Raw genomic sequence first — 27,899 nt, 5'->3', positions numbered from 1 at the left:
CTAGACAGCCATCATAAAGCTTCCCCTTTTGACCTAAAAAATTCAATATCCGGATTGACAGCTCCGAGCTTATGGAGGAGGTCCAGAGTGATCAGGCCCCAAGAGGCGCCGCCATTCATCCTCAGATGCTCCATCACCAGAGACTCGAAGTAATCCTTCCTCTATTGAATCAAAGATCATAAAAAAAGTTTTCTTGCTTCTTTTTTCCCCGATTGTTTCCTATAAAGATTCCTAATTTAATCGAAAACGAAGCACAGCGAGGCGGCGGCAAACCTCTTCCACCGACGGTATATATTTCCCAGGCTCATCCACTTCCAATTCTCCCATCTTTACCCCGACTCTCGATCGAAAACCCTAAAGAAAAGGATCAAAAGAAAAGCTCCTAATTAAAAAACGTGGAGTATAGTCGAAGAAGAGAAGCGAAAGATCCCGGAGAGAGCGAAGGAGTGGGAAGACTGAAGAGGAGGATTCCCGCAAGAAGAGAAGAACAAATCCCGGTTCGATACGGCACCCGGTCGATCTAAAGCCGTCCCGACACTGTCCGATACATTCGGGACGGAGATAAGACGACCGAGAATTTTTTAAATGGACCCTATTAAAATGGTATCATCCGTTGCAACCAATACAATACTCGTCATTTGTCCTATTTTGGATTATTTTAAATTATTCAGTGTAAAATTTTTATTTCTTAATGGCTAATGGTACACAAGACCTTCTTACTATATCTAAGGCTCAAACCGTATAGGATACTGACCTACCTATATTTATATTTATTTTATTTGATGAATATAAATATGAATGTGGATATCATTCGAATGTAAAAGTTGATGTCTATATTTATTTTAAATGGATACAGATATCGAAAATATGGATATAAATTGGATAATTAAATTTTATGACTAAATATCAAATATATTACTAAGTAGATAATAAATCAAATTAATAACATATCAATTTGATATAATTATTTATTTTTTTAAAAAAATTTATAAATTTTATATAAAAATAAATAAAATTACAAATAAAATTGAATATTTGAATTGGATAGTTTTCTATTTTATTTGTATTCACTTTTTTTTTAGGGACATGGATACTGATACAAATATTAGCCCATTCGAATAAAAAAATTGATTTAGATGGATATTATCTAATCCACTTCCACCCATAACTATACCCCTCAACTAAATCAATATATATGTATAAAATAAACTATTACCATTTATATTAATGTGTGATCTTCTCTAAATCCGTTATAACTGCCATTATTTTAGACGGAACCGGTCCGATCTCGATGCTTCTGTCCGGTCCGGTCCGGCCCATTTGGAAAATAAGTGCGCGAAGAATATCGACCGTCCGATCGTGGAACAGAAGGGCGGTTCAAATTCCTAGATTTCCTTGGAAGGCTTGGAGCAAGGGAACGGCGGAGGAGGGCGAGCCGGAGCGAGCTTGGCCATGGCGGCTTTGAGAGGCGCATGGCGTCCCTTGAGCAATGGACGCGTTCTTTTCGGGAAGCCTAACAGTAACGGTAGAGCTCCTCTACTTCTTCCTTCCCAGCTCGTCTCCTTCAGAGGAATTGCCTCCAAGCTCTTCGTCGGAGGTAAGCTATCTACAAATTAAAGAAAAATTAGAAAAGCTTGTATTTTTTTTAATCGATTGATTGGGTTCTTTATGGTTTCATTTTTCTAAATTAGATGAGAACAGATCGTTTTATGCATATAATATCATTCAAAAAGTTTTGAACTAATTTTGAGTTATTTTGATTTTTGAGATATCATTAGTGGTTTCTTGAGGTTGGTTTTCCGATTAAAGGGACCAAAAAAGGGGAATATTGTAATTTTATAAAAGTTATTACTTGGGTTTTTTCAGTAGTTTTGCGTAATATCTCCTACGCAAGTAGGATTGTGTGAAGAGATCAGGCATAAGGATGAAGAATTTGGAGGGATAGATCAATTATTTTTAGATGAATTCCAGGAAAGCTGGGGAATTTTCTACTTCTCTACTTAGCAACTCTCACCCGCACAAACAGATATTTCATGGATAGGGTGATTGAGCATCCAAAGAGGACTATTAAGCTCAGATATGGTTTTATTGGAAATTAGGACTATGATGCTCCAAATATAAGCAGAGTAGGGACATGGTTGAAGGAAAAGATGCTGGCCTAATTATATTGATGTTTTCAGGTATTGTGTGAAGATATCCTGAAAAGGCAATTGTTAATGCATGTTTTGAGACTTAAGGAATGTAGAGGAACCTTTTGTATGCAGTGATGGTGGATAGTGTCTCTTACGATGCCCATATTTGGGTCCATGGAAGTTGGAGTTGGAATGTGATTTTGTGGAAGCGATGAAGAGTTTTATGTTGCTTATTATTTAAATTGACACAATGAACTATTGCAAGGGTAGGGAAAGAAACATAGTTTTGGAATGGGTTTGCCACTGACTTTAGTTATCCCTGCTCTGAATTTTAGAATGTTGATATATGTTATTAACATTTTTAATCCTATCAGGAACTTGCCAACTAACAAACATGAAACTGACAGAAGCTATGATTTCTTGTAGATTTAAATAATCATCAGATCCACCTAGCATGATATATATATGGTCCATTTAATTGCAAGGAAATATGTGAAAATGAAAAGGAAAAAAAAGCCTTTTGGTAATTTATTTTTCCATACGTTTGGTGTGCCCAAAGTTTTGTGATACAAGGATCAAAAAGGACCTTCAACGTGCTGGCAAAGTTGAACATTTTGTTTCATTAAAACTAGTTCTTGCAAATGAAAAGTCAAGTTATCTAACAAGCATAGTGTGTTTTTTTCCATGTTCTAAGTTTTTCCCACAAAGATGGAAACAGGATTTTCTAGGAAATAACAAGTTTACTGGGTCCTTTTCCTTGGGAACCACGTAAAATCTTAGAGAATTGGTCACATTTCGATTGCATTCTCCTCCTTGAGGAAGTATTTAAATTGTAATTTGTGATCCATGTATTTTCATCTAAAGTTGATGCATGCCTTCTAAATGGATTTCATCCTGCTCCTAATTGTTCTAGTTCAAAAGAGCCTAAATCAATTTTACTATTGCATGAAGCACTGTAATCAACAAGTGTCATTTCATCTGTTTCAGGTTTGCTTTAGAGCTCTTCCTTTCATTTTTAGTGCTCCTTCTATCAAGGTTGCTCTGTCATGCATGATTTTGTTTTTTCAGATTGTTCCTTGCAACTTTGTTCCATTATTTGTATTCCTTCCCTCCTCCCCATCAACACCCCCCCCCCCCCCCCCCCCCCCTCCCCCAACTTTAGTTGAGATCTTAGTCTTTTGGTTAAGAAAATGAAGGTCAGTTCAAAACCATGAATCTTTGCTTTTTAAAAAAATCGCTGATAAATTAGTCAGCTTCACAGCTCCCTTCCATATAAGTAGTCCAACTATAGTTTTTGTTTTCGATTTTGTCTTATTCATGCACATTGTAAAATACCAACTAGTATACAGCCATGTAGTATTGATTGATTCTCTGCAAGACATTTTCTTAGTATCCAACAAGAGGAATTTCTATGTGGTGGAAACTTTCTGTTGAACTATGGCCCCTCATTAATTCTTTCTCTGTGATGGTCTACGTGATGCTAGTACCTTGGAGCTAATTGTTTATGAGAAGTCGTGGAATAGACCTGCTGATGTTGTCTGTTCTCGTTGGCATCTAGGAGATCCTCAGGCATTCTTTAAGTTGGAAAATGGAAAAGGTAATCAGGAGAGAGATGCTTATGTAACATTTTTTAAGTTTGGTGGCAAGCATTTTGAAGAATTATAGGTGGATGAGTTGGTTCTTGTCTAGTTCAAGAGGGAAGTCTTTTACTCTGAAGACCTCCGAGGGCAGATTGCCATGTGGAGTTTGGTTCAATAACCGGGGAATAAATCACATAAATGTGGTGAGGCAGAGGAAGTTTCATTCTTTTGAGGCTGCAGATGCTCTTAGAAGTGCGGATGAAGCTGGTAGAGATATAAGGATGGACTAGAAGTTATTGAGGTACTTGATGGTGAGGGTTTTCATTTGCACTTCTGGCTGCTTTATGTTCGGAGGGTCGATTTGTTGTGGAGCTTGAAATGCATTATTGGGGCGAGAAACAGCAAGGTGTTAAGAAGAATGTGCCTTCTTGGATGAAGATGTAGAGGCTATATAATGTGAAGGAGCATTTTAGCTGGGTGAAATTGGTGGCTTTATGATCAGGTCATTAGAATAGCTCTCCTTTTGTGTTATTCTATGACTGGTAGCCTGGGTGTCCTGCTTCATCTGCTGCCCTCCTTTCGTCAAATTTGATGGTGCACTTACATAAGGTAAAGAACAACCAGGCAGGAGCAGTGGTACTTGATGCCTGTACTCTTACCGTCTTCATTTTTTGGGCCCTCGGATGAATCAACAGGATTCTGGGCAAGTATCTGCCTTGATGAGCATAAATTCAGATGGCATGTGGTGGAAGTGCACCATCAAATTTTACAGGTTGGAAGGGATTATAAGATATAATGGATTAGATAGCAAAACTGGACCAGTGGAAATCAGAATCAGATGACATATAGTGGAAGATATTCAAGCTATGCTGCAAAAGGTAATCTGCACGAGAATCTCGCATTATTTATAGGGAGGAAGTTTAATGTGTGGATTGGATAATGAATAGGGCTTGAAAGTAAATCGTTCTGTTATGTGAACCAGAATGTCTAAGGGCACTAGTCACTTAGCAAGGATAGATTATTCACGGCATTCTGCTTTGTTACAAGAAACAAAGTTCCCTGAATAATGTCTAGCAAAGCTATTAGAAAATTTCTTTTCATCATAATTTCCTACTTCATCTTCCTAAACAAGGCTGTCTTTGCTAGTTCTACTGCAAAGTTGAAGACTCTTTAGCCAATTTTGACTTCTGCTCTCTGCTACAATAGAGTGGCAGAAATATTTCAATTCTGGATGTTCTTGTTTCCTGGAGATTTTTAGCTAGGACAAAGCCCATATCTCAAGGAATGATGAATTGTGGGACATCTTAAAACCTTGCTATTGATGATATTGCTGCTATGTTATGCATAACAAATACATGTGTGAGCATATCAAGCAACCTGTATTTGATTTATTTATTTGTGCTATGTAGAATTCAGATCATTGCTGATTCTTGTCAAAAGGTACTAATGTATACTGCCCTGGATGTTGAATTAGCAGTAATTGCTGTTTGAGGCATAAAAAGCATCGCATCTTATGTTGCACCGCTTGCATTTCGTAATTTACAGGTATTTCATTCTACACAACAGAGGAAGCCTTATCCGAAGCATTTTCACAATATGGCCAAGTGATTGAAGGTGCTCTTGTTTCTTCCGGAATCTGATTCTGCATTGGTTCTTTCTTCATGGGCAAACATGCCATGGCTCATTACTGACATGACTCTGTGCAGCCAAAATAATCATGGACAGAGCCTCTGAGAGATCAAAAGGATTTGGATTTGTAACATTTGCCTCAGAAGATGAAGCTAAAACGGCCCGCACAGAAATGAATGGCAAGGTGTGCACACATTAACATGTCATCACTTGAATTATAGGGCTTAACAAACATTTTATTTATGATGGTTGTGAACATGGATTGATTTGTAAATAATTTGAACAGGTTTTAAACGGGCGGGTTATCTTTGTTGACAATGCAAAAGCCAAGCTACGTTTCAATGACCCTCTTCCTGTTGCAAGAGGACCACCTGAACCATCTGGAAATAAATAATATTATTCATTCCTGCTACTTGCTCACTGTAAAACTGAAAGATCTTGTCTGCTGAAGACTGAGTCAAGAGTTCTCAATGATGTTTGCAACCAAAATTTCTTTTCATTAGATTTAAAAGATTCCGGAATAAATAAATTAACTAATTTGCCTCAATTGAGGATAATTTACAATCCACTTAATGTTGGCTGCTGTCCTTGTGGAAAAAAATAGGAAGACTAAAAAGCTCATGCTGCCTTGACCTTCCTAGATGGAGGCCTCCGGAACAGATTGATCAGATCATCAAGGCCCTGCAAAAAAACCATCAATCACTTGCAAAGGATTTTCTCAAAACGAGGCATCACGGTGTCCGTGCATTGTTAGACAAGCAAGCATACATACCCGTGTGGTGACAACAAGGAAACCGAAGAGAAGAATTAGATATGCTCCCACCACAAGCAGTAAAAGTAGATCAAAAGCAACACTTGCAACCTGCAATTTTATAATTCAAATTTTAATGATGAGGTTCTCCAATGAGTAAAAATAAATTAATGGATGATAGAAACACTTTTGCTGGATGGTTCTTTGTCCCAGCCATTAGTTCTCTAAGTTTGTTCTAACAAAATTATAAGCTGAATGTGAGCTATAGATAACGAAGCTACAAAGCAAACAACTTATAATTGCTCATTAATGACCAGTGTGTTATAGAGAGGACTCCTTGGTATATTTCTCACATAAGCACTGTTTATTTCTTTTCGAAACTAAGAGGCTGTTCTGCTTTGTATAATTAGATGAAGTGTGAACTGAAATGGTATGAGTGTTGCTTTGTCTTAACTTTTTGAGTCATCGAGTGTTGAACAACATGCAAGATTCTAACTTTCTTTTTTTCGTGAGATTGCCCACATGAGCTGTGATAAACGTAGACCTGGATGTGGGCAAAAATCACACACTGTGAACGAGGCAACATTTCCTGCTTGGTATGAGGCCCACCCGCAATTGGTGAAGCCACATTCCAAAAAGCAGAGACTTGGTTCAAGGTGCAGTTAACAGTGATACATGTGTTATAGAGCATGCCTCCCGTCCACATGGACAGGAAAACAGAGTACAGCATAGATATACTAGAAGCACCTGATATATGTTAAGCGTTGCCCTTGTAGAATCATAAAAACTGAACATCCCATCGATGGTCTCGTGCTGTACATGCACCTCAACTGTGTGATCAGATAATTCCTGCCACACAATAAAGTCACCTTTCAGATTACGTGACAGAAGAGTGGAACATTTTGAAAATAAAGATGAAAAGAAATGATAATTTTTCATGACAAAAGAATAACATATAAGCATTTTGAATGTATGAAAAATGTGGTTACAACTAATATTTTACCTGGTTCTTGTATCATATACTTAACATGCATACATGCTCTCTCTCTCACACGCGCGCGCGCACGCACAGAGAGAGAGATCCATATTGCAACACTTATGTGATTAAGGTAATTAAGTAAATCATGATGTGCAAAGAAGGATGAGTGTCAGGATTGATGTTTATAAGCATCAACTGCTGGTACAGGAAGTTGTTTTTAGCTTTCATAAGCAAGAATGTTCCTGTCCGATCATAATATTTGGAGGAAATTAAGTTGCAATAAACAAACTTCAACCAATTCGGCCATTTATTCTAAGTGAAGTTATGAGATGTACATAGTTCCACAAAACAAAGAATATTTCTGTCATCTGGAGATGTGGAAATGTACAAACTTTCCAGAGTGTTAATCTGATTGTCTGCAAGCCATTACCATGAAATGCTCTCAGAAAAAGGAAAAAAAGGAGTACAGACTGTGAATTAATGCCAATTAGAGGCATTGACAGAAATGAGCATGTAAAGTTGCACCTACAGGGTTATTTTACAAGCTCCACAGAACTTTAGGAATAATAAGTTTGACATTCACTTTTCCTACTAAGCATAGATAATAATAAAGTAATAGATAAAATAAGTAGAGCAAGATCTTCAACAGATGTGCTAATTCAAGCTGCATGGATTAATAATAAATATTAAATGACAATAAGATGGAAATTAAAAATTATATCATCTGTGAAACCTTTTTCAATGCAGAGATAATTGGGTCAGTCTTGGAGAGAAAGGGTGCCACTCGAGGTGTCCGTGACAAAAGATCCAACCATGCGCTTATATAAGAAGGGTTTAAAGCCAAACTACTATTATCCGCGAAAATCTGAATGTTCTTGCCTTGGTGTCCATAAATATGCCTCTGCATGAAGGAGTTAAAAGTTAAAAACTAAAAACCATAATAGAAGTTAGCTTTCAGAACTGCAGACAACCTATTTCCATGTACTTATATCCATTTTAAGCATTTTGAGTTGGCGCATCCTTGTGGATGCAAAAAAAGTCAACCTTAACGTGTGAAGTGCACTCATCATCTTGCATTTAAAACCTAAATAAACATCACTAGCACATAGGTTGATACAAACATAGACACACACATGTAAATACATATGGTGCTCTTACCTTTTCTTAACCTAGTAAATGCACTGACAGGACAAGAATAAAATCAATATTGTTCTCCATCACCCTCATAATCCAATTAGATAGTATTTTGTGTCATATCTGCTGATAGCCTGTGGTCGGTTTGATCAGCATAATTCACTGATTAAAGAGTTCTCACCCTATGGAACTTCGGCCACTATTCTGGTTAGCATTATTATTTTTTAGATAAAGTTGTATAGCATAAACCTAAATTGCATATTCCATATAATTAAAGAGATGATATAAAGTAGCAGATTACTGGTTTAGAAAAGTAAAGGGCAGAACATGTTTCCAGAAATAATTCATTGATATGAGCAGCAGCTTGAAACCTGTCATTTATGCTTCTTTGCACACATCAGAAATAATTTAGAAGTAACATAACAGGAGGAATATTCTTGAATGATTTATATATGACAAACAAAATGAGAACAAAAAATGTTTATGGCTTCTAGGGCACTTTACAAAACCAAAACTCTATCAAGGGAACACCTGAAAGAGAATATTGACCTACAAAGAGTAGAATATATGTAGAAAGGTCCACAAGGGGCAATGATTATGCAAGTGGACAAAAGTTCAATTGTTAGCAGCACCTTACTAACTAATGCCTTCTGAATTCAAGCATCATTAACTAAAACTTCAAAGTTCATAACAAACTAGATTTATTTGCAATATTTACTAATATGCAAATTTATGAATCTGCAATCAAGAAACCTTTAATTCAAGTTTTTGCTATTTGTACACTAAAATTATTGTCATTGTCTTGGAAGCTGTTTCATGCATCCTTGTAGATCTAGACTTTTGTAGTAGGTTCACAAATTCCTAATAACACCGTTGTTTGGTGTTCGGGAGAAAAATTTATGATATAACTTTAATTATGTTTTCAAGCTCTAGTTTGAGCTTCACTCATATGATTCCACCCTAGTAATCCTAGAAACAGACGATATAATATCAAACTGTAAGCCTTCCATGACAGGAGCATATTACTTCCCAAAAACTATTGCATTACAACTACCCCAATATCTGACAGCGGAAAGGAGTTCTGAAGTCACATTCTTGAGTTATATGTTCAGAGATTTGGAAACAAAGAAATCAGCATCTTTCTCAAGACAAGTGCTTATCAATTTGAGAGAATCACTGAGAAGTCAAGAGATAGCTCTCTTTCACTTATCCTCTCTCCTCTAAGAAAGCTTAGTACTTCGGTGATAATACAAACAATGATTGGAAAAATGTTTATCATGTCTTCTTATTATAAAACCAACTTCAAGCATGTTTTGCAACTAACTCCGGACTGTATCAAGTTAAATTCAAGTTTTCACTAAATGTAAAATCCTCAGGCATTCATTGAGTGGTACTGATGTTAGTGTCACGATCTGCCATGCTTTTTCTCGACTAAAAGGAAAATAGCATATCTACACCGAGAAATGGTCTTACATTCAAGACTAACCATGTTAGCCACATTTTCCATTGGAAAAGGTTGTAAATATATCATTATTAGCACAATGAGTTATCATGCACATTGGAAATCTTTTTGTGATTAATTAAATTACAGATGTTGCTTTATGATCTAGCATATAGTTGTGCTATATAGAGCTATGTAACAAAGTGGAAGAGCGATTTGGTCAGTTCAGTCTTGAGATAAGAATTGTAGAAATGGAAATCACACGTTGTTTCTATTCAAATTTTTAGCCTTTCAGCCCCTTGGGGCAAAAACTGCATCCTTCTATCTAGTTGTATCGTATTGCTTAGTACTCTGCACCTTGTTCAATAATAATAAATTCAAAAAGATACCCTCATATATCAACTATACTGAGAAGCTAATGCAGATGATAGCCAACAGGAACAGATAATCCATCACTTTCATTTAACTACTTCAATAATCTGAATTACTAAACACACCAAACAGACATGGATATGCCATTGAACTAAAAGCTTAACTTCCACTGCTCCTGCCATGATCAATTCAATGTCGCAAAATTGTATAATGAAGTTCTTGTCAATTATGCTTATCTGAGCAATGAACATTAGTGTGTAAATGTGACTTCTCCAGGTTATAATAGTGGGACATGGAAAAAAAAGAGATCACTCGAGCAACATTACCAACTCAAAAGCTCGTGCTATGACTAAGAAAAAGTAACTGATCATACCGCAAGACTTTCTGAAACTAATCTGATGGTTCTGTAGACTGCAGCTTCATCCAATGAATCTCTAAGGCAAAACTCAAAAGCTTAACAGGGAATCATTTAAGAGAGACTGTAGATGAAATAAAGGAAAATGTTTTGTAGTCTTACCTTGTGTCATTAAGTCCTCCTGTACTTTCAAGTAATTCAGGCGCAGCAGAAAGCTCAGAAAGAGTAACAGCAGTTATTCTTAACCTTGAAAATTGCTCATGCTCCCAGGCAACCTAAAGTAGGCCATACATTTATCCATTAAAGATTTAAACAAGGCCTGCTTCTATCGTGCAAGTGTTGCAATTACAGCAAAATCAAGTAAGTTTCTTTGTAGAGAAAAAAAAGTTCATATAGAACAAATGTTCAGCAATTTTAACATGTAATATGCATATAAGGGCTGCAACAAGCAATAAACACCAGATATTTTCAGAAGAACTCTGACAAGAGGAGAATTTAGCAGGACATAGTGAGTAACACACTCATAGACCAAGGTGTTTAGCTGAAATGTTTTAACAAATCAATTTTAAAATGTGCAGTTTTGGGTCCCTAAAAGAGTACACAAGATTTACACATTGATTCACTCTAAAAAGATTATTCTAACAGCAGATGCAAATATGGTATATGAATGTCAGAAAGTGGTGATTGTAGCTAGGCAGCTAAAAAGCAATGGTTTTGACCACCAAATCAGGTAGACCAGTTAACTTGCTTTTATCAGCGCAGGTGGAGGGTGTGTTGCTGTGACACAAATGATTGCATCTTTTTCTTTCTAAGCTTAAGTGCTCTCTTGATAAGCTACTAATCCGTAATTTTGAGCAATAAGAACAATTTTTTTCCAATTTTATGATTTTTAAGCAATAAGAACAATTTGCTTAGGCAGTTAATTCATTTCCCCAACAAGAGAAGATATTAGACAAAAGATGACAAAGGACGGCTAAAGGAAAGTTGTCCTACTAGGATACACTGCTATAAGTTTCATCCTCCCAATAATACAACCACACCACATATACAAAACCAATTGAAGACAAAAAGCTTATGGTTTTTGACAATGCTACAAGAATACATCAACTTATGTATAATACTCCATGCAGTGTTAATACAGAAATGATATCTTGGACAATCTCTTTAGATGAATATACATAGACAGTTGAAGTGATTTAGAGTGCATAGGAGTAAAATTCACTCACTCGTGGGTTTGAGATATTTATCTTCTTGTGCTTTATTCCAATTGTAACTCCCAGCTCGTTTGCAACATCTGACAAACTCTGCCATCAAAACAATTCATAGTTAAAAGAAAGAAGTGTCCATTCTTAAATGTGAAAGAGGTGTTGCTTCTATAATTTTCACTAAAGCACATATCAAATTACTTTTATCATTCTGGCACTTGACTTACTTCATGAACCTGTTTTATGTAGGCATTTTCTGGAGGCTTGGACACATGAATCCACAACTCATTTTTCCAGGAACCAATACTATTTAAGCATATGGCATAGTCAATGCTCTCCCGTAAACGTTGATCAAAACTCCTTAGCCACTGATATAAACACAATCATAATATGTGACCATGAATAAGCGCTAGCAAGGGTCAACAAATTAGATGAAACAAATAAATATAGTAACTTTTAAGGTTGCTGATGAAAGGGCAGGCAAAAGCTACCTTAAGAGTTCCATTATAGTTATAAGGTCCACCAGACGTTAACCCAAAAAGAAGGTTATATCTCCCGCGGGTCCTTGGATTCGAATAAAGAAGTGAGAACAGTCTTGCTATCTCCAAAAGAGCCACAACTCCACTCCCATTACTATCGCTTCCCACAGAAAGTGCCTTGAAATAATAAATAGAATTTAAAACCTAAAATATTATAGTAAAAAATGTAAGAATTACTGATTGAATAATTTATAACCCATACTGGAGCAGCACCAAAAGTATCATATGATGCAACTACAGCAATTGTTGGCAGTTGATTGGTATCTCCATCTCCTTTCAGTCCTGGCAACCATCCCTGTCACGTAAACCAAGTTAATTATACAGTAGGTAGGAAATGATGTCTGAATGTCATGAATGGACTCCCTCAAAGTTGACATAAAGAAAACACTCGAAGCACTGGTCTGGGAGAAGACTGAATGGAAGGGGGAAAATAGAGACAAAAGAACACCTCCATCACACCTAAAACCCAAAATTTTCAATTCATGATAGCAATGTCAAGAAACATTAAATAATATAATGCAGCAAATACATAGACATCCTCATGAAGCAAGAAATTTTGGCCTACAGTGTCCATGGTTACAAACACGTGGCTTTTTAAATCTGTTCCCTTATCATCCACTAAGAATGTGACACATAAAGACCAAAACGAGGAAAATGAAAATTCTTACAAACTAGCACTAAACCTTGACATTCTATGGAAGGAAATATTACGAAGTGGAGGTCCACCAAACAAATTGCAGGCATAGTGACAGCAAAAAGTGATGGTCCGGCACTTGGAACCAAGAAATGGTCCGGCACCTAGTTTTCTCAATTTTTCTCCAAAAAAATAATATTTGTGTATGATTTGCCAGATTTGGAATAAAAGCTGCCTCCTAAGGATATGCAATTGATGGCATTCCTATAAAGCTAAACCATGAGGAGATTCATGACATGGTACACCTAACACACTTGTCCTATTGGATTGTGCTGACAAGGGAGTGGGATCCGTCTAGAAATATAATAAGTTTTGCAGAAGTAACAAGCTTGCATCTAGTTTAGTCTGTAAGAGATTGGACCTGAATGTCTGTTATTGATAGAGATGAAGTTTTCAGGGTTCGATGATGACACAATCAACTTGTAGCTAACACACTTGTCCTACTGGATTGTGCTGACGAGCATGATCCCTCCAGTGTAGTGAACACATTTGTCTGTATAGTGTAGCTAACACATCCTATTGGATTGTGCTGACAAGGGAGTGTGATCCCTCTAGCTTAGTTAACACATTTGTATATACAGTGTAGCTAACATGCTTGTCCTATTTGATTATGCTGAAAAGGAAGTGCAATACTTTCAGAAATGTAATAAGTTATGTCCAGTGAATAAGCTTGCACTCAATTTTCTGTGTACTGCTTCATATTTTAAGAACAGAGAAGAGACTAGACCTGAATGTTCGTTATTGTTGGAGATGATACTCTTTTAGGCTCTGGTGATGAGACAACCAACTTGTAGCTGCAAAATCACATAATATAAGAAGGAATTAGTGGGGGCTAATATATTTCATTGCAAGCATGGAATAACTTATTTATCTTTTTTCATCAGTAGTACATTAGGACAACATAAGACTAATATATCTTATAAAAGAAAAATGATGAATCTGCATTCCATAAGAATTAGAGTCCTGGAAAGTGTTAACCGTATTCAAACTAATCTTAGGACAAGGGAAATTAACATTACAGCATAAGATCAATTCAGTCAATTTAAGATGAATCCAGTTCCTGTGTTGTATTTCTCCTTACAAAAGTCATACTTTTCTCTAGTCATGGATGCTTTTGAAACACTTCTTTGCAATACATTCCTGCAAGAACTAAACCAAAGCTTCCATTCATATTTGAGACCTCATTCTTTGTTCCTCTAATTTTTGCTAGTCAGACACAAATGGTAAGAGCAACTGTGCAAGAGCTGTTACCCTTTTGATACCAAAAGGTACCAAATCAAATTTTCAAACCGATTGCATAAGATAATCTAGTGGCAATCATATGAAATTTTCTGCACTATTGTTTCTTGGCAAGATCAGAAACATTTGTACAGAAAACCTCTATCAACTTTTTACAACTTCCATCACAATTTATAAAAGATAGATATCTAATGGTTTCTAATGCTTCAGCACAAAGCAAAGGCTTTTCCATTTGTCCCTGCGATCTATAATACACATCATCACTTAGTCATCTATAAATGTAAACCTTAAATTCCTCTTTGAATAATAATTCCAATTGCAGGCACTATCATGACCAGTCCCAAGCCCAGATGAGAAAGGAGAAGGGTTGATGTCAGGTTAACAGTCAGTCATGAAAATGTTATCCTAATTTCATATGCATGAATATTAGGACATTCTCTGTTCTATTTGACACACCACAACCTGACTTGATCGTGGTGAGTAGTAGGCAAGGGGTTCTTTAGGTCGTTGGCCATAAGCAACCCACTAAAATGTGACCTGGTTGTCATTAATGCTGAGCCAACTCTGAATAGTTCGGAATAGTTGGAAGAGGCTAGATGGCTATGGTTACGGAATAATTTCAATCAGAATTTATAATCCTAGTTTTACTAAGTGTTTGAAGGTTCCTAGGTGGCCTTGACCAGTAAACCTTTTGAGACATCAAGAATACTGACCCGTGATTTAATAGATATGTATATTTTGGGGTTTGCAACTGATGTTTCGAAATCAAATAAAATGGGAACCATCATGAGAAAAATTGAAAGAAAATGAACAATCCCTCGCTCCATAAAATACTGAAAAGAAGATGATGATAGAGAAGAATCCATCAATCACTCCAGCTTATATTTAGGCAATTCAAAAGAATCATCAAAAACAAAGATTTCAGAGCAAGAAGAAATGGAAATGAGGGGGGCAAAAAAGAAAAAAAAAACTTGCATTCAAAAACTTTGAAAGTGAGTGGTTCAAGAACAATGAAGGAGATGTACGATAGAGAGGGGGAGGGAAGCTCAAAAGAAAAAAAGATCAAATATTATTTGACACTTCATGCAGATGATGATTCAAACCACTCAAAATGTACACAATAAAAAAAAGGGGAGTGAGGAAGATGGAAAGAAAAGAGAATATTCTTTAGAAAGGATCGAGGAAGATGAGGAGAAAAATGAAGTTAATTTTGGTGTCTCTTCTTGCATATAAGAGAAAGCACAATATCAAGTGCTTCTCTGTCTTCTTCTTCTTCTCCTTCTTCTCCTTCTTCCTAGTAGTTTCTCTCTTATAATGAGCATAATAGAGAAGAATATTGATAACTAAAATTTTACAGACTTAGAGATGCATGAAGTTAAGAGTATCATTAAACTACTAAACTTTAATTAATAGACAAGTAACGATTCCATCATTGTCAAATTTCATATGACTTTGCAAAGTCAGTAACGAATAGAGATCCTAAACAAAATGGAAGTTAAACAATCCATGTAGGATATTCTGATTACTAGGCACAATTTTTTTTTCCAAATGTGGCAATTATTATGCAGTAAACTATTTGCTGAGTTGTATCTTTTGAAGGCAACTAAGAAGGAGCTAGAGGTATTCATATTGAATAGTAAATAGAAATAATTTAGGTTACAATAGGACTTTTTCTGTCTGGCAGTGAAGAGATTGTGGGATAGAGAGCTTGAAAAGAAATATCACCAAAACGTGATGTTTTGCCTGGCAAGCAAGATGACTATGTGCTTATGAATACAGCTTTTACATCAAAATTTTGTTGAGGATAGCACCATAATTAGATTTTAAAGCAAGCATCAGTTCATCACACTTAGGTAAAGGTCTTAGCTAAATGAACTGGTTGCAAATTAAGAGGCTTCATTTAACATGCAGTAGTACACATAATTGCAGAATACAAGAGCTAGAAGTCATTTTTTCTATAAATCATGTAGGGCAGATTCCATGTTCAGATGGATACATGGCAACAAGTCATGTCCTCTATGAAGCAGTTATCATTTTAAAGGCTAAATATCAGCAACCAGATTGACTAAAAACCTCCCATTACAAACTCTAAATCAGTTTAAATTTTGGAATCGAAGAACATGTGTGTCTTGGCTAACCAAAGTATCAAGTGGAGGTGTATCAGGCAATTTCCTATAGTTGAACAGATGTTCTAATTATTTTAAATGACTGTTAGCAGATCAACTAACCCGCCAGTGGGTGCCATAGGAGGTTGGCCAGTAGCATCACTTCTCCGGACATCAGCAAATATAGCATTAATCTTATCATCCTCAAATGCAAAATAAACTGGATACTGCAAGTATTAATAAACATAATTAGTTAAGAAAGCACTAACACATAAGAACATGTAAATAAGTAGCAGAGGATAGAGAGTATTGGCTGTCTAAGTTCTTAAAATAAATAGTGATAACTGATGATCCATTCTCCTTCAGATCATGTGGAACCCATAAATTAGGACAGCTGAAACTCAATTAGGACCTCAGCAAATTTAAATCTAAAGAACTCTTACAAGTAAAGAACTGTACAGATTTAAAAGTTCGAACAACAAAAATGCAATCTTAAGCTAGCATACAAAAAGGACCTTAAACCCTAGGTCATGGTGAGAACTAGCACTTAAACTCTAGTTTCTTCTCTTTCAGAAGTCCCTAATGCTCGTAAATATAAATAATTATGGAATTCACGAACCCTTTTGCAACTAAATTGTGGATCCCTTCATTGACAAAATTAAGTTAAAAGGAAAACATTCATGAACATAGGTAACATAGCATCAAGGACTGCTGAACCGAGCCGTACCGGCCGGTTCAGCCTAAATCGAGCAGTCGGCTCTCTAATGGAAAACGGTTCTGGCCGGTCTCGATACTGGTTCGATGAACCTTGCATAGCATGTCAACATCAGAGCAAAATCTTAAGCGGTAGTTGCAAAATAATAAGTGCAAGTACCAAGTTTCGTGACTATGAATCAATTCAAAATGCTGGGATATAAACAAGAAGTGGCAAGGAAGACACGCAAGAGGGCCACTTTGTTGCTTCTAGTGAGAATATATATATATAGGAAAAAATACTTGTTTCCCCAATCTACAGGAAGTATGTGTGTGTGTAAAAGAGTGAGAGCAGAGCATGTCATAAAACAGTGTATGCCACCAAGACTAAGAAGGTATCCAAAAAAAAATAAAAAAGTTCAACACTTCAAGGAACTATCCAACTCTCAAATTAACTGTTAGTTTCTTCAGATCCAAGATTAAAGGTTCAACTGAGTTCGGTCATGATACTTTATATCCTTTAACCTTAGAATTAAGAAAATAAAAAAACAAAAAACTGCAGCATACTTCTCCAAAAAGAAATTTGATTGAACAGAGAGGACAAGGGAGCAACTTCTTTGAACTAACATTTAAGCTGAACATCATTCCAAAATCCAGGCAGAATCGAAATACAGCCATAATTGGCCCAAGGGTAGTAAGATGCATGGCAATTGGCAACCCACTGAAATCCTAAAATAAGGTCTCAACAAGTGATATGTTGAATTTTATATCCAATAATTTTCTAAAGTGCCATCAACTTCTATTTCCATTTCTTAAAGATTACACCATCTGCATAATTTACAATTTACACCGAGCAACTAGGTAGGAAAATTAGAATTCCAAGGAAGCAACTATGTAGGAAACTGTCTGAGGAAATTTAGAGTTCCAGTCTTCCAGACAATCCTCTGGAGATCAAATTGAGATAAAACAGAGGAATGCCATGAAGGGTCTTAGAAAGATCTCACCCCTAACTTTTCATCCCCAACACCTAGTATATTCCTCACAGGAAAATCTCAAAAAGTCTCCAGAATGGACCAAGATATCCAATACCATAATTCAGAAAATTTAACTGAAGAGCATGACTTCAAATTGTTATGTTTACCTCATACTTCAAAAAGTCTTGCAAAGGTATGAATATCAATATAAAATAAATAATTGCATTACTCCCTCCCAAGAGCTCTACCAAATACTTGTTAATGTGACCGGAAAACTACTGGTTTTCCAATCAAATCTTAAATCTAAATGAGCACCGAGTAGGAAGTATACATCATGCCTTCAAACTTCTACAATACACAAGTGATTGGAAGAGTAGGTCCAGGAACCCGGATTAGCAATTGATACTTATGTTGTCCTCAATGCAAATATCTATTTATTAAGGCATACTGAACTCTTATTAGACACTGAAAACTTAGTTCTAATCTGAAAAAAAATGGGACATCGCACTTAAAAAAAATGAAATTTTAATGTTTCCGCTTCCCTCCAAAGGAGCAGATAATAACATAGAATATTGTGATTTTGATGAAGATGATAAAATATCTATAATCACAGCGCAACAACTAATTAGCAAATACAAAAGAGGCAAGTGGCCAAAACACTGACATCAAAGCAGTATGCACTCAGCACAATTGAAACATTTTTTAGAAAATTTGCAATAAGAGATCTCAAAAGGAAGACAATGATAGAAATTAAGCAACAATTATAAACTAAAAACTTAGATCTGCAGAGAAACATCAAGTCCAAGGATCCCAAATGTAAATAGTACAAGTCTAGCTAGTAATGAAATAGTTGATTGGTGACCATGTGATCATGATTGGATTTGAATAAAGTGTTATGTCACTTACAGGTATGTTGGCATGTATGAGCAATTGTTCTAACTCAACCAATATGTTTCTCATAAGCCCATCATCTTTGCTCTTGATCTCCCCAACAATCCTGTTGCTAACCTTTTGAGGAAGCAAAAGTAACAAGCCTCCCAATGGCTGGTTATTAATGATGTACTCTGAAAATATATAATTGTAGCAAAATTTAGCAATATAAACATGCACAAAAACAACATAGAAGGCAAAACTTATCCCACCTATTCTGGTCGAAAACAAATTAGCACCACAAAAACTGTTGCTGATATAGGGGAAGAATATATTACTTGTAAAATTCAGAGGATGGTGAATACAACCTCCTAAATGCTTAAACTTTTTGTATATTAAACAAGAAAAGAAAGCATCCACACACAAGTAGCAAAATTATGACATCACAATGAAAGTTTGTTGCAGGCCCTTTTTTTGGTGAAACAGGGCAGGAAGTCTCGCAAAAATTAAACTCTTAAAGAGAAAACACCTACCAAATCAGCCAGGATAAGTAGATGAAAACAAAGGGAATAAAATATGAAAACAACAGCTGCCCCAGGAATTTCAGCTAAGTACTGCTTGAAAACAAAGGCCAACACTACAAATACGTGGATGGATACAAGATAAATTTTGTTATGGCTCACTATGAAACTTAACTGAAAAATGGGAGGTAAAAAAAAAAAAAAAAGCAGTGAACCTCTGGAGACTTCACAAGACTTTATGAGTGGCATGCCAGTATTTTAAGATCAGCAGGTTGGATTGTCACAGAAGAAATTTATTCAGAAAGAGACTCGCAGCATCTAACAAAGAAAAATTTACTGTCAAATAGATGTTAGGCCCAAACCGTGTTCATGCATGCCTAGATTTCTTGATATTCTTCTACAAATAACAAAAGGTGATAATGCATCACTTACACAATTCCAGGTGTAACTCTTGTACAATTGGGAGGAAAACCTAGAGATGCCTACATAATGTGCAAAATACCACTTTCAACTTTTTTTGAGAATTCTGTACTAGCATATGCATAATACGATCAGAATGATATCCTAATAATGTCAGTTGAATGCCTACTTTTGTGAACCCCGAAAGAGAACTCAAAAGTGTTTATCTATAGGGCTAATTGATTTTGAAGATTAATCAACTCTCATAAATAATATTTGAATTGTTGAATTGTGTTTTATTTTCTTTTTCATTAGTTAGTAATTAGCCAACATTCATAGTATATAAAAAGTTAACTAAATGAAAGAATCAGTGAGTACTTCACAAAATATAGCAAGAATTTTGTCACAACCCAGAACTTCATCCAAAAGGACTTACCAAAAGGTGTTATTTGAGTTTCTTGGTTCTGTATAGATACCTAAAATCCACCTGGTGCATAGCCAATATGGGATTAAATGTATACCTACATGGGTCCTTACATACTCCACCTAGTTAAGCCTTAGTATCTTCATCAGGCTAAGGGTCCAATCCATTCAAATCCAATCACAAATACCGCAAATCAAATCACAAACATTAAGATCAGCTTGTGGTCAACTAAGTAGGCCCGTGCTGCAATATCTTCTAGTCCATCTGAATCATGAACCAGATTCACTCTGATAACATTTATAGCAACCTAGGATCTCTCCCAAAATTTTACATCCCAATGGGACAGCGGGTGTCCCAATCATCTCATCCCATTTCTATGAAAAAATAAGACTGGGATAGGGTCGGGACTCCAAAACCTAGAGGGAAAGAAAGAGGGAAAAAAAGAACGAAAGGAAAGCTGATGAAAAGGAAAAAAATGAAGGGAAAGAAGAAGAAGAAAAATGAAAGAAAGAAAGAAAGGGAGAAGAAAAAGAAAGGAGGGAAGGAAAGAAGAAAGAAAGGAAAGAGAAAGAAAAAGAAAGAGAAAAAAGAAAGAAATGAAGGGGTAAGAAAAGAAAGAAAAAGAAAAAGGAAAGAAAGTAAGGTAGAAAAAAAGAAAGAAAAGAAAAAAAAGAAAAAGAAAAGAAAAAAAGGTAGAGAAACATAGTATATCTACCAGAATGCATGACTGAGACTGCTCTCGGGATGGGACAACAGAGCATCCTATGATAAATCGAGACACCTTTGTCCCACAGGATTTAAAACCTTGACCTCACTAACAAAGACTAGCTAGAAGGTATTAATGGAATTTCTTCGTATAGGTTTCAAGCTCTTCCAAGTGCATAGTTGATGTGGGACTAAACACACAACCACACGAGTCCTCACAAATTTTAGAGAACCAATCTCATCTTCATCGAGAGCTTCTCAGTCATGATTAGTTTGGGTTTAAGTCCAATTTGAAGCAATCAAAATCATAACTTGAAAGCCTACCACACCATCCAGGAACCAACAATTATGAGGAACCAAGCAAATTACTTTCTAGGAATAACAGAGAATATAGAAGAGAGAATAAAGAAGAAGAAGAAGACAGAAAAAGTTCAAAATATTCAAAAAAAAAATGCAGAAAGCTATCTACGATACTAATCAGATTCTCTTTTCTTTCTTTCTTTTTTTTACCTTTTCTTTGTTCCCTAATAGCCACATCAACCAAGTATTACTTCAATCTTTAAGTAAACGCAAAGTAACTAATAAAAGAAATATTCCAATTTGATATGTTATCCGAGGTATCTAATTTAACAGCGACACTCAACCAGGAGTTATTACTTGAACGGAACGCAACAAAACGAGAAAACGAGAAAAATTTTCAAGCTCCGCACAGAGCACCAGTGTCCTGTTTCTGCCCTGTATAACTACGAGAGGGGAAGAGGGAGGCGACTTACCTCGGAGGAAGGTGAGGTTGAGCTCCCGGACGGGCATCATGACGACGGTGCGGGAGAGGTCGGCGCCAGGAGCGAAGGGGGGAGCGCAGGCGTGGTGATTGAGGCCAGCGAGGCGAGATCCGTAGGGCACTCCGGCGAGATCGTACTGGATCAGGCGGTAGACATCGACGGCCGTGGCGGCGTCGCCGAGCTCGACGCAGGCGACGAGGACGAGAACGAGGGCGACCACAGAGTAGATCGAGTCCAGCACCTCCACCCCGCCGCCAATTCGGCCTCTCCTCCTCCACGCCATTGATGTACGTACGAGAGCTTCGGAGAGAGATCGAGAGAAAACGAGGGTTTCCAAGAACCAAGAAGTTGATCGGAGTTCAGGGAAGTCGCCGTTCCCCAGGGTATCTCTAGTTTTCGGAGCGGCTTTGCGCTGCTCCCCGGTAATGTAAAACGAGGGATTCGGAATGGACGGCGTAGGATTCGGTTTTATACAAGGACTGATCACCTATTTGAAGTTGTTATGTCGCACGGGGGTTTAAAATAGTTTGAACTACTGCCGATTTTGATCTTTTTCTAATAACCCCTATCCAATGAAAGTATTGCGTAATACTTATTGTGTGTAATATATGTGCTTCATGAGGAGTTATATAAGAAAATCTATTACTTAATTTAAATTAATTTTTTAGCAAATTGTTTGCCCGTATAATTCAAACTTAGCACCAGTATTTCTACATATTAACCCTTGTTAAATGTTGCTATTATAAAATTTTGGCATTTTCTGATCATGACACCATGGCTACAAAATGTAAAAATTTTATTGTTTGAGTTGGATTATATAAGGAGTCAACAATGTTAAAATTCTTTGTAGACCATCCAAATTGAAGAATCAAATCTTTAAACATAATCTATTCTAAAAAATGCTAAGGAACTGAATTCTAGTGTGTAGTCCAATTCTTATTATTCTGTGAGTGGTTGAGATAAGGGTGTTTATGAAAAAATAGAAGATACTCCTCTCTAACTAGATAATTAAGATTAGATTGGGCCATTGCTCTCACTATTTGCTTTGCGCTATAATGGTCCTTTCTGTAGTCTCTTATAAATTGTCATGATTTGGTGCACTTAAAAAACATCATGGAAGAACAAAAACTCTCTCCAATATAAGTTTATCAATTAAATTCTTTGTCATTTCAAAAAAAAAAAAAAAAAGTAGATCTAACTACTTCACCCCCATCTTTATTCTTGTAGATAACTTAACTATAAAATAAACTTAGTGGACTCTAGATAAAGCTAGTTATCTAAAAGATCTTATTTTTCTAAGAGGATGAGAGAAAGGGGCAAAATATTAATATTAATAAAATAATATAGTAGAACAACCTATATGTTAATCATGTAAACCAATAAACAAATTCAAATAATAATAACTTATTTTGAGCTAATAAGCCGAGAAGGATTTAAATTAGATTTCACAAAAAAAGGAGAGCAGTATCAAAGCCACCAAGAGAGGCATGGTATGAGAGGATATAGTATGGTGTCCATTAGCTAAGGCAATCACAGAGTCAATATCAATAAAGGTAGACTACCTCTTCTATTTTTTTTCTTTTTGAAATATCCAGCATATCTATTTTTTTTCTTTTCTTGTTTTAGTCAAGACAATTTAATTGCCATGATCATGCTTCAATGGCTGATGTAGCTGAATTTGTGCATGCACAAGGGTAGCAAAATAAGAAAAATAAGCATTTCTAGGATACCAAGAAGTAAACTGAAGCTCAAAAAAATAGTTTGTGATTTTTTCTGGTACAACAACAGCATACATTATATGATAATATAAAATAAAAAAATTAATATTGCACAAAAATCTCAAACAAAAAAAGTTACATGAATAATGTGTAACTTTTTTTAGTAATCCTTTCATTAACACTGCATACCACAAGAAAATTGGCTATCATTGAAGGGATGGATGGAATAGTTACATATTACATGTATAAAATTTTAATTAGATTTCTCTGCAATTGTCGAACAACTCATGTTAATTAGGTAGATAAATCCCATGTGGGGCTTCGCGTATAAATGCTAATAATAATTCAGAAAATATTTTTTTTCTTCAGGTCATCCATGGAGCATCATTCTCATGGTTTGAAAGTACCATATAATTCTCGATATTGTATGGGCGTTATATGAAAATTGTGAGTGTTAAGTCAACCTAATGTCGGCAACGACTTTGCCGAAATATGTTCAAACTTTACAATGGCATTTTCACAAGAATCCCCTGTACAATTTAATATTACTAAAAGCTTGACATTTCAAAGGTCACGAAGGGAGCGGGGCTGGGACATATTTGTGGAGGGGTCAAAGGCTCTAAGTCATCGATGGTTTTAAAAGGAGCTCCTCGCCTCCTCCCCGGCAGAACCGTTAACGTTAGGGTTCCGTTATCTTATCCTACTCTACTCCACTGCGGTGGCCCCCTTCTCTGATCTCTCGGATGCCGCCATGGCTCGCCTCACCTTGGAGCAAATCTCCCGCGAGAACAAGAACCGCGAAGTCGTCGAGACCACTTCGCTTCAGCTCTCCCATCGAGCACTCTCCGATGTGAGTCATCGAAGCCCCCGCAATTTTTTTTTTTGTTTTTTTTAATTAACTTTGTCACTGGAAGACCCTCTTGAAGTGATGTTAAGAAACTCGAAATTTTGGATCTTTTGATAGTTTCTTTGCCTCTGTAGGTCTCGTGTTTGAGTAAATTCCAGAACTTGGAGAGGCTCGACCTCAGCTGCAATTGTCTCTCAACTCTCGAGGTAGTTTTGTTGGAGTTTCTGTTAGTAGTTATCTTGCTTTCGATCCAAATTAGTGGGACAATTTACTTTAGTTTCCTCATCATCCAGTGTTAATAAAGTGTAATTTTAATTCACGGTTTACTGCTAGGATGGTAGTTAGCATGTGTTTGTTTTACTTTTTAATTGGAATTTATTTTAGATGCCAATCTGTTATTTTCTTTTTTTTTTGTTTGAAATATGGAGGGTTTTAAACTCTTGATGCTCCATGCAGGATCTGTCTTCGTGCATCAATTTAAAATGGCTCTCTGTCGTGGAAAACAAGCTTGAAAGCTTAAAAGGGGTTGAAGGTCTCACTAAGCTGACAGTTAGTTTCAACAACCACTTTGTTATGCAGTAAAAATTCATTCTCTTCAATTATGATATTCTTGTTTGTAATATTTCTCTTGGGTTTATATCATGAGGCATAAGCTCTGGTTTGCAATAGTTTTTGCCTTGTGGTTAGTTTGAAGGGGGTAGTTCGCATTGGATACAAATGTTGTATAGTTAGGGGTTATTTGGATTAACCACATTTATATTTTCTTGTATGTGTTAAGGTGGGTATATTCAGTTGTCCTACTGGTAATCTGACGGTGCAGCTTTGAAGGGTATCAGCTTAGTCAGTTGTAGTGCTGATTCTCTTTGAGATGCACATCAAGCTTGTTCAAATTTGAAACAGACCCACATAGGATCACATAGTTCTGAAACAAAAGAAGTCAAACACGAAATGGTTGAGGAGCTTTATCACTGCTATCACTTTCTGCCATCACTGCGCTCTCACTTTATGTTTGATGATGGCAATGCTAGTTTTGTTATACAAACAAAGTAACCATATATCATGGATACTTATTGAGATTTTAGTTGGCATTAAATTTATTCGTTCTTTTATCCTTGTGATGCAGGTGTTAAATGCTGGAAAAAATAAGCTCCGAACAATGAACGAAATTAGAACTGTCACAAGCTTACGAGCTTTAATTCTGAATGGTATTTGTTTTGAAAGGAAAGTGGATACCTGGATCAATCCAATATTTAGCTCTGTGTAATATATTTCTTCGGTCTTCTATGCTGCAGATAACAACATATCTTCCATCTGCAAGCTTGATCAGCTACAGCACTTGAATACGCTCGGTATGGATAACAGACAAACAATAGTTTTCTATAGAAGCAATATTATTTATGTTTTGCCCGATATTTCTCATAAAGATTTTCACATTTTGCACATAAATAAGTTATTCTGTCTGGTGTTCTGGTAATCTTTTGGGGACTTAGATGATCTTTCTTGTGTCTGACATATGTTCCATTGACAAATTGGGGTTGGAAAATTTTCCTGTCGAAGAAAGGAAAAGGAAAGATTACTATGTGTCAAATGCCTAAGTAATATTTAGTTTTGTTAGTATGCTGTATGCAATCTACTTTTGTTTCTTTAACTCTAGAGTAGTAAATATTGTCTATCTTCTCTGGGCTTCCTATCATTTTTTTCCTATCGAGGATTAGTGTCATCACCATGGTGATGAAAGTTCGTTGTTCCATTTACCATTAATTTGAAGAGAAACTTTATGAGCCAATTCGTCACTTCCATAGAGAATAGGAGCAAAAGCTCATACATTGTTTCTATAGATTTAAATAAATTGAAAAAAAAACAGCAACAGCATATATTTAGAAACATGTGGAAACTGGCATAAAATCTGTCTCATGTCTGATTATGGTCTTTTGATTATTCTTAGTTTGACTTGGATGTAATTGCATTATGAATCTTATTCTCATTATGCTTCTTATAGCATCTCTTTATCTTTTGGCTATTCTATTGCATGCACTTAATGCACAACTCAGTATAATGAGCATTGAGAAGAAATATTTCTCAAAAAAATGGTGATATTAACTTTAAACCTTCCTGAGTCTTTTGTCTTCAGTTCTTTCACGAAATCCAATTCATGATATCGGTGACTCGATGATGAAACTGAAGTCTATCAGAAAAGTAAGAATTTAAATATTGATATTGTTTTACTTGTTTCTTTTGTTTTGGCAACTATGCTGCCTTACTCATTTATATCAGAAATTGCTTAAGCTTTTTTGTGTTGTTCGTTATTTCAGCTGTCCCTCTCCCATTGTCAAATCGAAAATATTGGATCTTCTCTGATGTCATGTGTGGATCTGAAGGAAATCAGATTTGCTCACAACAAGATCACGGTATATTTTAAATTGATATCTAATTTTCTTCTTTAGTTTCCTTTCACGTATCTATTCCATAACACACATGTTATTGTTGTTACAATCGTTGTTTTCAGCAAGTCCTAGCTAGTCTCTGCTCCCTGTAATTGTGTCTTGTTTAATTTCCCAGACTCTCCCAAGTGAACTGGCACAGAACATCAAACTCCAAAATTTTGATCTGGGGAACAATCTGATTGAGAATTGGTCAGACTTAAAGGTCAGTGATTTGGTGATTGTCAACTTTGTATTTCATGATAGTTACTTCAATTTGAAAGGTGCTAATAGTTCAACTAAATGATAGGTTCTTTCTGCATTACACAACTTAAAAAACCTCAACTTACAAGGAAATCCTATTGCTGAGAAAGATAAGTTAGTTAGGAAGGTAATTTTTTATCTGATCTTTTTATCTTCTTGTCATGTTTGTGACTTACCTATCAAGAAGATAACGATTCTTACTTTTCCTAAACTCTATGTCAGGTCAAAAAGTTGTTACCAAATTTGAGGATATTCAATGCTAAACCCATAGAAAAGGGTAGCGGGAGTGAGAAAATCTCTGGAGAGGATGGCTTGTCTTGCAGTAAGGATGATCTTCCTCTCCATAATGCCCCTGAAATTGAAGCAAAGGATGAAGTAAAGAGGAAAAGACCCAAATTAGATGTTAAAGCCTGTGCAGAGAACATATTGAAAAGCTCTAGTGAGGAAGATCGTGTCTTTCAAGTTTCCACTATTGTTAAAACTAAAAGGGAAATAAAGGAGAAAAAAGCAAAATCAAGTGTAAAAACCAAGAAAATTAATGCATTTCAATCAGAGGATTGCAATTCTCCTGGTGATGCTACTGATCTAAAAAAGGCAAAGGAATCAAAGAGGAGGAAGCCTGTGAACAAAGAACAGAGCAAATTTGAGGGAATTGATGATGCAGAAACACCATTATTAGACCTTGTTCTATCAGATAAGACTAGTCAACAGTTGGACAACAAGAAGGACAATGAAGTAGTTTCGGATACAAAGTTGCTTGGAGGATTGGTGGTGGACCATGCTAAGAAGAAGAAAAAGGTTAAAGGCATAGGTATGGGCTATTCAGCATTTCGGTTCCTGGCCCCAGTCTCAGAAATCGGAATGGGTGGGCCATCAGCATGGGATGATTAGTCCGTAATCAAACTCTTACAAGCATTTGCGAACACTGTCATTAATCTCTTTTAAGTATGATACTTGAACTTAGATATTTTCTCAAAATTGTTTCATGTGGTGTATGAATATCAATCTGCCATTATTTTTTTAGCCATCTATAGACTATAGTCAGTCACATTAAAGAAAAATAAATAAATATTGTCTAAGTATCACCTTTTGTATCTATAATTATCTGATCCATCAATATTGCGATA

General features: G+C 36.1%; 3 protein-coding genes across 3 annotated transcripts; 2 read left to right on the top strand and 1 right to left on the bottom strand.

The window, feature by feature from the left end:
• The first annotated feature begins 1,364 nt into the window (after positions 1–1,364).
• Positions 1,365–5,888, top strand: LOC103703115 (small RNA-binding protein 11, chloroplastic-like). The gene is made up of 4 exons (XM_008785833.4): positions 1,365–1,597; positions 5,258–5,326; positions 5,419–5,525; positions 5,628–5,888. Exons 1-4 carry the CDS (start codon positions 1,453–1,455, stop codon positions 5,733–5,735), a joined length of 429 nt encoding a protein of 142 aa, XP_008784055.2. The 5' UTR covers positions 1,365–1,452; the 3' UTR covers positions 5,736–5,888.
• On the bottom strand, positions 5,818–21,999 carry LOC103703114 (nicalin-like). Its single transcript, XM_008785832.4, has 14 exons — positions 21,515–21,999; positions 18,729–18,886; positions 16,279–16,382; positions 13,539–13,605; positions 12,320–12,412; positions 12,070–12,234; positions 11,806–11,946; positions 11,600–11,677; positions 10,536–10,648; positions 10,392–10,452; positions 7,805–7,972; positions 6,840–6,941; positions 6,114–6,203; positions 5,818–6,022 (listed from the first exon to the last, which is right to left on the bottom strand). Exons 1-14 carry the CDS (start codon positions 21,804–21,806, stop codon positions 5,960–5,962), a joined length of 1,695 nt encoding a protein of 564 aa, XP_008784054.2. The 5' UTR covers positions 21,807–21,999; the 3' UTR covers positions 5,818–5,959.
• A 1,868-nt stretch (positions 22,000–23,867) lies between these two features.
• LOC103703116 (protein phosphatase 1 regulatory subunit 7) lies at positions 23,868–27,899 on the top strand. Its single transcript, XM_008785834.3, has 10 exons — positions 23,868–24,091; positions 24,223–24,294; positions 24,545–24,637; positions 25,212–25,293; positions 25,381–25,437; positions 26,220–26,284; positions 26,401–26,496; positions 26,648–26,734; positions 26,819–26,899; positions 26,995–27,899. Exons 1-10 carry the CDS (start codon positions 23,993–23,995, stop codon positions 27,661–27,663), a joined length of 1,401 nt encoding a protein of 466 aa, XP_008784056.2. The 5' UTR covers positions 23,868–23,992; the 3' UTR covers positions 27,664–27,899.

The sequence above is a fragment of the Phoenix dactylifera genome, chromosome 10 (genome assembly GCF_009389715.1).
Source record: "Phoenix dactylifera cultivar Barhee BC4 chromosome 10, palm_55x_up_171113_PBpolish2nd_filt_p, whole genome shotgun sequence".
Taxonomy (NCBI): Eukaryota; Viridiplantae; Streptophyta; class Magnoliopsida; order Arecales; family Arecaceae; genus Phoenix; species Phoenix dactylifera.
Note: the sequence above shows the minus strand (reverse complement) of the source record. Positions and strands in the feature narration are given on the sequence as shown.

Excerpts from the sequence above, each read along its gene's own strand:
- LOC103703115 (XM_008785833.4), top strand. The coding sequence starts at position 1,453 with ATGGCGGCTTTGAGAGGCGCATGGCGTCCCTTGAGCAATGGACGCGTT. Across the intron at positions 1,598-5,257 it reads CTCCAAGCTCTTCGTCGGAG|GTATTTCATTCTACACAACA; the intron begins GTAAGCTATCTA and ends CGTAATTTACAG. Across the intron at positions 5,526-5,627 it reads GCACAGAAATGAATGGCAAG|GTTTTAAACGGGCGGGTTAT; the intron begins GTGTGCACACAT and ends TAATTTGAACAG.
- LOC103703114 (XM_008785832.4), bottom strand. The coding sequence starts at position 21,806 with ATGGCGTGGAGGAGGAGAGGCCGAATTGGCGGCGGGGTGGAGGTGCTG. Across the intron at positions 12,235-12,319 it reads ATACTTTTGGTGCTGCTCCA|GCACTTTCTGTGGGAAGCGA; the intron begins GTATGGGTTATA and ends TATTATTTCAAG. Across the intron at positions 10,649-11,599 it reads TAAATATCTCAAACCCACGA|GTTGCCTGGGAGCATGAGCA; the intron begins GTGAGTGAATTT and ends GGCCTACTTTAG.
- LOC103703116 (XM_008785834.3), top strand. The coding sequence starts at position 23,993 with ATGGCTCGCCTCACCTTGGAGCAAATCTCCCGCGAGAACAAGAACCGC. Across the intron at positions 25,438-26,219 it reads ACAGCACTTGAATACGCTCG|TTCTTTCACGAAATCCAATT; the intron begins GTATGGATAACA and ends TTTTGTCTTCAG. Across the intron at positions 26,735-26,818 it reads AGAATTGGTCAGACTTAAAG|GTTCTTTCTGCATTACACAA; the intron begins GTCAGTGATTTG and ends ACTAAATGATAG.